Source organism: Stegastes partitus, unplaced genomic scaffold (assembly GCF_000690725.1).
Source record: "Stegastes partitus isolate 25-593 unplaced genomic scaffold, Stegastes_partitus-1.0.2 Scaffold751, whole genome shotgun sequence".
Classification (NCBI taxonomy): Eukaryota; Metazoa; Chordata; class Actinopteri; family Pomacentridae; genus Stegastes; species Stegastes partitus.
Window position 1 is genome coordinate 142,964 of NW_007578482.1, and position 10,718 is coordinate 153,681.

The 10,718-nt window shown below is 42.4% G+C and overlaps 1 protein-coding gene across 1 annotated transcript in view; it reads right to left on the reverse strand.

Annotated features, from left to right (window-relative positions):
• Positions 1-10,718, reverse strand: part of ror2 (receptor tyrosine kinase-like orphan receptor 2) — a 46,320-nt gene that overhangs the window by 16,721 nt on the left and 18,881 nt on the right. Inside the window, exon 2 of the mRNA XM_008291601.1 lies at positions 7,256-7,327. Within this exon, the coding sequence (XP_008289823.1) occupies positions 7,256-7,327 (72 nt within the window). The remainder of the gene's footprint in view (positions 1-7,255; positions 7,328-10,718) is intronic.

Here is a 10,718-nt window from a genome sequence, read left to right on the forward strand (position 1 = left end):
TATGTCTTACTTTTATGGCATGGCTACTGCTTCTTTTGTTATAACTTTGACCTCACCAAGTTAATAGCTGAAATCTGGGGAGTGATGATAATAAGTTGGTCACACATAACACAGTGGCACAGCCACGTCAGAATTCAAGAATTCAGTCAGGTGGAAAAAATAAAAAAGGAATCCAGATGATCAACACCAATGTGTTTGAAAGCCAACTAAAAATCCCCTAATAGGAGCCTGAAAAAGCTCTGCAACCAGCTAGACTAAATGTCAAAGTTGATGACTTTTCAAAATGACATGCTACGATCAACCAAAGATAATGGGATGTAGTAGTGTTCCTCAACCTATCAGTCAAATAGTGCTATTCAAAGCAGTGCAGAGATGATACAGGGATGTTTGGAGATGTTTTTATTACTCTCGTCTCTCTGCTTAGGTCCCTGCTGGCCATGCACATTACTGTATAAGGGAATAAAAGGAAAGGCTGCGGAGCAAAGACAATCACACACACACACACACACACACACACGTCCTTGGTACCATCTGCTTTTACAACAGCAGTCAGGCTTGGAAGTTTACACAATGGAAAAACAGAGATGTGCGGTCAGCCTCCCATCCTGGCACAGCACAGCTCTCCTCAGAGCTGGCTATAGATGAGTGGTGTCACTAAACAGCTCTTCAGTTGTAAAGTCCTCATCTTTCATTAAAGGGTGTACTGCTTTTTCTGAATGAGTGCAGGGCAGGTAAGGAAAGGTGAAACAGCTGACATGTAGTTGTGCTTAAAGGACTTAAAGAAACACTCGGAACTGAGTGTATTGTGACGCTTGGGTGTCAATGTTTCTCTAAACTCAGAGTCATTATAACACTCTTTCAGAAATTAAATTCTGGGTACAAGATGCCGATCCAGTGCTGATCCTACCATTGTCAGCCATCATCTTCTGCCAAATGGCAGCTTCTCCACCTGATCAGCACATTCCAGAAAGCCATTAGACAGCTGCATTCCTCTTGTCATATTACTGAGAATTGAGCTGTTTCAGAACTTTCTACCCCTCATACAGCTTATCTTTTCCTTCATTCAACATCATATTTCTAACGAGCTTTATCACCAGTCCATTCAGTTCTTAAAATAGGAACACTGAAAATAAAAGCTTACATCAGCAGCATTACCATCTTCATCAAACTAGAGCTTCATCATCTCTCATTTCTTAGCCTCAGGCTAATATGCCAATCAAAGGCCTGTGAAGACAAAGCCTTATTTCATGTAAAGCGGCCATCAGTTCTGTCAACACAATGGCAATCTATAGAGATATGGAATAAAAAACACTGCTGCAGCACACAGTAATGTGGAAAATATAAAGGTCCTGTCCTGCAGTCTACATTAGTATCATGTCTTCAGCAATCCAAGTTAGTTTCCAAATTTGTCATGCCCTCCACTTCTAGTTCTGCTTAACTACAGCCTTCCCTTTCCTTCCTTCTCCCTCCTTGCCCTTTCCCCACATGTGGGCGTGAGTGAGGTGTGTGTGCGCATGCGTGTGTGCGTGTGGAATGTGGGCAGGTGCAGGTGATTGGGTAATTACCTGAGTGAGCACACCTGCATCGGGGAGTGGTCGACTAACAACTCTCATCACACCTGGACAATAAAAGCCTGGCTCAGACCACTACACAACCCCAGACTGTTTTACAGCAACCAGTTAGCCAACACTGGCTTCTTCTCGTCTGCTTTCATCTGGCTCTGCATTGACCGTGTTCTTCTTCACTGCAGCTCCGTGACACCCCCTTCCTGCTCCATCTGCTGTGCGCTGATACTTAAGTTCATGCCGTTCCTTATCCAACCTGGTTCTCTCTGGATTTCTCCCCCTGAAGCCTGCAGCCGCAGAGACGTCATTCCTGCTTTGCCACATGCCTCCTCCGTCTGCACTCCCTCTCCCTCACTCCCCACCTGGTTTGCAGCTAAGATGGCTTCCCTCTCTCTTGGGTTCCCAGTAGTTTACTACACTTGTGCTTACTGTCAGGTGTTTATTAATCCACTGTGTAGTTTCACTGTATAGGCGTTCTGCATATTGTATGGTTTTGCCAAGCTATGTGCTTGTAGTTCTCTCCAGATTTCATACCTTGGTGATACCAAGTCCTGGTTGGTCACTGACTAAGGAATTTATTACTGCCTTGCTAGATTAAGTCCGTTTGGTGAATTTGTATTTCACCTGTTTTGGTATTTCGTTCTGCCCCAGCTTCCATAGTGCTTCTGCTTAGTGTAGTTTACCCTCTGACATGTACATGTCTCCATCAGAAGCTTTTTTGATGTAGTACAATACTGATTATGTCAGTTTCCTGCCCAGGGACGTGAACCAGGGATCTTCTAACTGTGAGGCAACGGTGCACTTTGTTGTAAATATATTTGTAAGTAAATCTGTTATCTTCTGCAAGTTCTGTCTACTGTGTCTTTGTCATCCTGCACTTGAACCTCTGCCCTGATCTGTGGCAAAATTCTGACTATCGCATAATTAACATTTCCAACTCTGTTTCCAATCACATTCACAAATAGAATGTAATGTAGGTCTTAAGAGCATACAGGCATGCTGCCTTTACCTCAAAATGCAAACTACTTTGTGACTAGCAAGGTGCTTAAACTACAGTTTCCTCAAACATCAAGGTTTAAGTGCCTGATTAGTCTTTTACCCACAAAATAGAGGTAATTAAAAGCAGCTTTTCCTCTGAAAGTCGACTCTTTGGCAAACTTCCAAAGCTTGGTCGGCTGGGACCACTAGCTTCACTGTTTAAGAAACAACTGCTCAAGAAATGCAACAAATAACAAACAAAATGCCTCTGGGGTGCATTCAGACAGCCAAGTGACTAAACTCCCGTTGCCCCTTATTTTTTGGTCGGTCTAACTTTACCCCAACCTACCGACCAGATTTACGAAACGTGAAGCCTGATGCTTTGATAGATAGATAGATAGATACTTTATTCATCTCCAAGAGAAATTTACAAGCAATGTTCTGCTGATCCTGCCCAAGACCTGCTTTGTTTCCTCCCTCACCTTGGAGATTCAATCCTTGGTCTGACAGGCTAAGTCCTGACAACATGATCAAGGCAACAATCCTCCAATTATCCGTTTGTGTCTGATTCTGTCCACTCTCAGGTTCTTCAGTGGGCCCACTCCTCTGAGCTGACCTGTCATCCTGGAACCTCCTGGACCTTGGGTGTACTCCAAAGATTTTGGTCACCCTCCATTGAGAGATACTTGGGAACTCATAGCTGCCTGCTCCCTCTGTGCCTGTAACAAGACCTCCAACCAGTCCAGCTCCAGGCTTCTTCAGCCACTACCAACCCCCAAACGACCATGGTCCCACAACCTCCAGTCTAACTTTCATCCTTAGTCCAACAGTCAGACGGAGCGGGCAAACCACAAGTTGGAGCCCTTCCTTCGTTGTGTTACATCAGAAAACCCATCTGCCTGGAGTTCTCAAGTGCCATGGGTGAAGTATCCACACAATTCATTGACTACCACGTCCTCTGGATTATCTCCCTTTCAGTATTCCCTGGGATACCTCTGCTTCCTGTGTTCCCCTCCCAACAACAGGAACTCTCAGATGTTTTCTGGAAGTGCAAGATGCGGAGACAGGCTCAGGCAACCCTCCTTCATTTCTCTCAAAGGATGCAATCCCAGGCCAACCATCATTGTTCCCCAGCTCCTGCTTGGGCCAAGGTCCTATCTCTGGAGTCGAAGAAGCTCAAGGCGCGCTTTGTGGGTTCCTTTGAGATTGACCACATTTTTAATGCCAGTGCTGTGCGCCTCAAACTTCTCTCCACCATGTGCATCCATCCCACCGTCCATGTCTCCCAAATCAAACCTATCTGTGAAAGTCTTCTGCTGTCCCTGTCCTTCCCCCTCCACTATCCAGGATGATGGAGATGCATCATCCTACACTGTGCAGCGACTTCTTGACTTACATCGACAGGGACTACAGTATTTGGTCGACTGGTTATGGGCCCGAGGAGTGGAGTTGGATTCCCCAAAGCCAGATCCTAGATCCTTCCCTTATCGGAACCTTCAACCATCGACATCCAGATCAGCTCAACTGTGCGCCAGGTGGTGCCCATAGAGGGAGGTACTGACATGCCCGCCACCTCTGCTCAGTTAGCACCTCTCCCTTCTTTTCCTCTTCCCTGTTTGTGGGAATGAGTGAGACGTGTGCATGTGTACATATGTGCTTCTCGGCTATTGAATAATCAGCTGACAAAGGACACCTGTGGCAGGGAATGGCTCACCTGCTCACAATCATCACCATCTACAATATAAGATAGGCTTGGACCGCCACTGGACGCCGGACCGTTGTACCAACAATGATTTGTTAACTCAGGCTCAGTAATTCTGCCGTGGTTTTTGTGTGCACTGGTTAATCTGTTTGTCCTTTGCCTAGTTCTCTGTGCTGCTCCCTGCTTGGACCTTCTGCAGGCCCTGCATAGACACTGCTTAGTCTCTGGATTTAGATAAGATTGGCATGTCAGTCTGCTTTCCGAGTGTGTAACCATTGGTCTCCTCCCTTTGTGTTCCCCAGAGGGTGCCATTTCCCTCTTCTCCCAAGAGTAGCTTGCCTCTAGCTCTCAATTCACTTCCTCCTCCTTCTGATCCTTTATCCATTTATCTATATATCTCACTGCATCAAATAAGCATTGTTCTCTTTCAATCTGGCCCACTGTGTTGTCTGTCTGTGTCTGGGTATCTGTATTTTCACGTGACAGGTGCTTAGATTTATTGATGAAAGCCTGAAACGTACAGCTGTTGGAGATGATCTGGAAATAACTTCTGCTCCATTAATGTTTAGTCATATAAATAATCTTACAGACACAAGCTGGCTGGTTGACTAATATACAAATAGCGACCTCTTTGAGCATCCTTACTTCACTTACTACTTGAATTAACATAAACATTGTGTTGTATACAACAAGGAAAGAATGATTTGAAAGACTTCTGTGCAGAAATTCCTCTCTGTTCTAAATAATGAACAAAATGTTCCAAAATGTTTGTGACAACTCTTTGAGCTCACTTTGGCCTATGAGAACTGACTGTCAGTGCAAACCTCACAAATCCTAACAAATTCGTCTTAACAAATTAGATAAATTACTTTTACACAGGCTGTATCTCAGAATAGTTGTTTTTTTTAGTGGAGCATTTCAAGTAAATATTTCAGTTAATCATGTTCATTTTATTGTGGGTGGCCAAAATTGTAAATGCTGTTATTATTCAAACAATTATGCAGCGCTACAACTGGTGTAATGTTTATATGCTTTATATAGTAAATGAAACAACAATAAACTGTAAAAGCTGTAACCTAATCCCATCTTGTTGGGGTCCCTGCTTCAGCCTCTGATTTTCTAGCCGTCCTTTCCCTCTCTCTGTGTGTATGACTGAGCTGAAACTTAATCAGCAGCCAGTGAGGACACCTGCACAGGGGCCTGCCTTTAATCAAACACTTCACCATAAAACCCTGGTTCAGACAATCCCTCAGCACCGGATTGTCAACCTAGACCTAAAAAGCTCCACAGCGTCTTTACCACCTCAGACGCCTGAGGGACTTTAAGCTCCCTCTCAAGGTGCTCAGAAACTTCTACAACTGCACCATTGAGAGTGTTTTGGCTGGGAGAATCACCACCCGGATGAGCAGAAGCACCCAGCAGAACTTTTTGGCCCTGAGGAGGGTGGTCTGTTTAGCTGGCCATCAGAACCACCCTCCCTAATCTGCAGGACATTTACAACAAACGCTGCAGGTTAAAGGCCAGGAAGATTGCGAGTGAGCCCACCCACCCAGCCACAGACTGTTCTCTCTGCTGCCGTCAGAGCGGCGTTACTGCTGCCTGAAGACGAACACAGAAAAGATAAGAAGGAGCTTCTTCCCTCAGGCCTGCTGATCCTGATACAGTCAACTCAATAACAATCCAACTTTTCACCTTGTATAAAATATTAATATTGGCTTGATTTATTTTATTTCATTTTGCACTGTTTGACAATTTAATGTATTTATTTTTGCCTCTCATTCTTATTCATCTTTTTATTATTGTTTCGGTGTGGAACAGGTGCACAACACATCTCACTGTGCGTTATACCATGTGTAGCTGTTTGTGACCAATAAAGGCCTTGAATCCTTGAATCCTTGAGGTCAGACCAAGTAACATTTCCATATAACTTTCAACACGGCACCAGTGTGAACTGAACTGTCACATTAACGGATAGACATGCACATGCAGTGGTACTTTGACTTGTATAAAGTGATCTGAACTTAACCGTTTGTGTGCCAAAATAACAACACACCTTTTTTTTTTGGTTTGTTTTAAACATACATTACTTTACAATTTTAAATCTATATATAATCTGTATAATTCTAAATTATCGTAGAGAGCAGATCAGTCCGGACCAGGATCTGACAGCAGGTCACACGGTGTAGGCCTGCATGTCTTCACATCAGACAAGTGAGCTGTCACATACTCGTACTTGCAGCATCAGACTCTGATCAGCTGCTATCAGTTCAGTTTTAATCTGTTGTTGCATTATTATTATGTACCATACATGACTCAATGTATTGGCTAGTCTCACGTGAACGATGAATATTGTGTGCTTATCGCAGCACTCTTCCTCAGTGTGGATGGTCTGTGTGTCTGTGCAGCCGTGAGCAACATGAATGGATGTGACCTATATGTGAAAGGGGCTGAATGACAGAATGCTGTCACTTTAACAGATTGAATAACCCAGCAATGTTCCATGTTGCATGTCTGAAAGGGGCTATAGAAATAGCAGTGATAAGCCAAGTAGCCTGTAGCCCAGCACCATCAGCAGAATGAGTTCCAGCTGCACCACTTGTTTACATCTACAAGTTGAATTGTTGGGAGCTTACTGTGCAACATTAGGGAGGCTTGTGGAAGACAGCAGTGTTGACTAAAACTTTACCAGTGTCTGCTGCCTTACCTTCCAAATACAGTTCTAATCATTCACCACAGCTTCTCCGCTCAGCATATGTGCTTGTGAGTTTCAGTCTGTAATTAATGGCTTTCAGTGATTGGCTGCTACTCATGACATGCACTCAGCCATTGCTCATGAAGAAACCATTTCTGCAGGTAGCACCCCCTAAAATATTTCTACATCTCTGTTTTTTTATGGAATAAACAAGCATGATTCATTTGTGAGCTTCAGAGCTTTAGGTAGATGATTTTTAAGCTGACTAAATACACAAATAACATGTCAGGGGAAAAAAACAAGGAGTTTTTATTTTACCTTCTGCTGTCGGTGCAGCTCCACTCTGAGCTTCAACCAGACCATCTGTGTCCACTGATAGGCCTTGATTAGCTGCAGGAAAATCAGTAGAGAGAACAGAAGAGTTACAACGAAAATCAAACTATAAAGAGGACAAGGCCAATTCCTGGTAGTCCTAGCTTGTGTACCAGGGTAAATGTTTGGCTAGAAGAATAAATGAAGGAATATTTACAATGAATTTCCTTTGTTCCCGACATGTGAACAGATTTGTGAGAGGAATGTTTTGTCCTGACATGGCACAGGACAAGTGATGAAGGGTCAAGATCAAGGTAGATTTTATTTAAATAGCACATTTAAAAACAACCAAGGTTGATCAAAGTGCTTTACAGACTTCTAAATCAACACTACAAAGAACATACATGAACATACAATGAAAAACAATATATATGCAGCCAAGATGTCAGCGCCCCTGAGTAGAGGTGGGTCTTTAGCAAAGACTTACAAGATTCAGCACTAAAATAACTAAAACAATTAGTGTTCCTTCTCTTGGGACCATGGATATATAATATTCAGTCGTGACTTGAAAAGCCGACCCTTAACAATCTGAAAGCCTTGCTATCCGACAGGTTTTCAGGTAAAACGAACGGAACCCACAAGAAATAGTCTTAACATACCGACTCCGACATGACATTTTATGTCACAAGTAAGGATATTATCTAACTTAACAATCCGACAGATTGGCTATGTACAGACTGCAGGACTTAATGCTCAATTCAGATTTTTTTGTGAAATACGTTTTTTTGCGAGATCGTTCACTTTTCCAATTAAATGTGTTTATGGAAGTAAACATGGATGGTAACGGTGGAGTGTATCTTGCGATGTGATTTTAAAGTTTTCTTTAAAAATTGTTGTCCAACTGGAGCCAGCACATTCATAACGTAATCGCCATGGTTGTGGTGGTATTCTATCCCCTTCCCCGCCGCTGCCGCCGTTTCTGGTGGAAACAGAACTAAACTGGCATCAGCAGCCAAGTACTGCCTGTGCATTCTGGCCACTTCCACCCCGTTGGAGCGCACCCCCGGTGTGGAAGTGGCCGTACAAGCATCAAGCCCTCCTTGTATCTCGACCTCCGTCTTGACAATCCGACAGCCTTCCTATCCAACATAAAAGAAGGTTTTACATTTAGTGTCGGATTATTGAGTCACGACTGTACATCAAATTCTATGACTGCTTGGAAAGGTCTTGGAGGTATGCATGACACCATTTGGACAGTGTTGACAAAACAAATAACTTGCCAACATCACCATCTCTTAAGGCACCATGAAGGTATTGTTTAAAGAATGTGCTTGTGAGGTTTGTCAATTTGTCAGCATTTAGGGCTACATGCAGAGATGAAACTGAGTCAATGCCCTGTGCAGCTAAACTTTGCATCCAGATATTCAAACCACACCCAGCCAAAGCACAGTTTTACTGTCAGTTCTATACAGGGTAGCCAACTTAGAGAACTCAAGAGATACTTTCTTTATTTATTTGGAACATGCCGCAAAAGTTAGAGACTGACAGGGAAAAATGTTAAAAGAACATAAAACAATAACATGGTTGATTTTCACAGCAATTTGTTCTTTAGGGGTTACATACCAGAGGAAAACAGTACTGGGACAATCACTGGAAAGTTTGAGTGTTTCAGAGTTCTTTTGTTTTTAGTTTTGTTTTGCCTCTCTGCTCAGTCTGGCTGTGAGGTACATTGTGTTTCTGCTCAGATTTACAAAATACATTTTTTGAGGAACATGTGTAATAGATACTCTCGCTGCTCTCTTTGACTGGGTACAGCTCTCCCTGGGAGCTAATCAGTATCAGGCGCATGTGAGCGGACACAGTTTATTGCGCAGTTATTAGCTCGACGTGACTTGCCATTGGCTGCTGCCTTCCCTGTGATACAGAGCATGTGTTTTACAGATGTGGGCGTTGGAGGAAATTGGTAGTGCTGAGGACTTCAGTGAACAAAACCACACGGCATTCCTTTCCGTAGCCACACATCCCTGTCTAGATTGGAGTTTAATTCAGCCACAGACATACTGTAAGCAGACAAAGAGACAAGTCTCCTTCAGTATGAAAGGGACGGCTTATTTCACTAAATATGTCTGCGTTAAAGGCAGATGCTGGATACAGTTTGTATTTACCTGTCTCTCTTTTCGAAATTCTCTCTATATTCTTGTCATTGTCATGTCCTTCTTTTGAAACAGAATATGAGAAATTGTAATGCTGCCTTGGCATTATTATTAGAAAATAAGACACATTTGTTTTTTACATTGTTCTTGGAGTTATCACTGGGAACATCTGGTTAGGTCAAGTGGAGGTATGGAGCAGCAGCATGGGCTGAATCATCACTACACACAGAGACATGCCACTGTGGCTGAGGCTGATGAACTCTCGACAACGAGTTACCCATCTCTTTGGAAACAAATACTACAATACAGCCACAGATAATTGCAATTAATGCTGTGGAAGATCACCAAAAGAGTTCTAAATTTCCTCCTTGGATGAACAAAGGTTTCTGATACCTATGACTATCTCTTTACAGGCCAGAGACTTTAAAAAAAAAAAAATTGCCGGTGTTCTATCTCACTCTGGGGAAGAACAGAAGCTGTAGTTTCAACTGGAGCCATATCTAGTGTCTTTGAAACTGGTAAAGGTCTGCTTTGGGTCCTCCTTTCTTCATACTAATAAACTATTGTTATCACTCCGCATTAAAATACACACCTTATGCAGACAACATCATTATTATCATATTGTAAACATTTATACATACACATTGTATTTACCAAGTGCAAGCATGTTCCTCCTCCCTAAAGCCTCCTGATTGTGTACACCACAGTGCACAGCCCTTCATCACTTACATGTCTCACTTCATACCATGTCTCATAGAAGATGATGCAATGCTCATGATAGGAAAGAGAAAAGAATTGCAAATTGCATAGTATATATACAACCCTAACCCTCCATTTGAACCCTATTTAACCTAACCTTTATGGAAACACACGGGTCATTCCACCTCAGTTCACAAAATAAAATTAAAAAAAGTTCACACCTGACCATCCTGTATTTTGTCAGATGTTTTTTTTGTGCATACATATGTTATTCAGTAAAACGTGTAAAAAATAAATAAATAAATAAAATTGGTCAAATGTCTAACTTTTTGAGTTTAAAATTTCTTACTGAATGAGGGGTCATGTTGATTTTTGCGTTGTTTTCTTCCCGTCAATCTTTGGAGCAGGTTTAAAGCACCATAACTTGAGAAATAATGTAGCTACAGCCCTGAAATGTTGCAGCCTCATTGATGTGTACATATGGTCTTCAACGGTACAACCCTGCTTTGACTCTCAGTTAAAATCATTTAACAAATCTAACAGTTTTAAAAAATATATAGACTCAGTTTAGTTAATATTATCATGTAGACACATTTGAACCAAATGTGCAAATATTC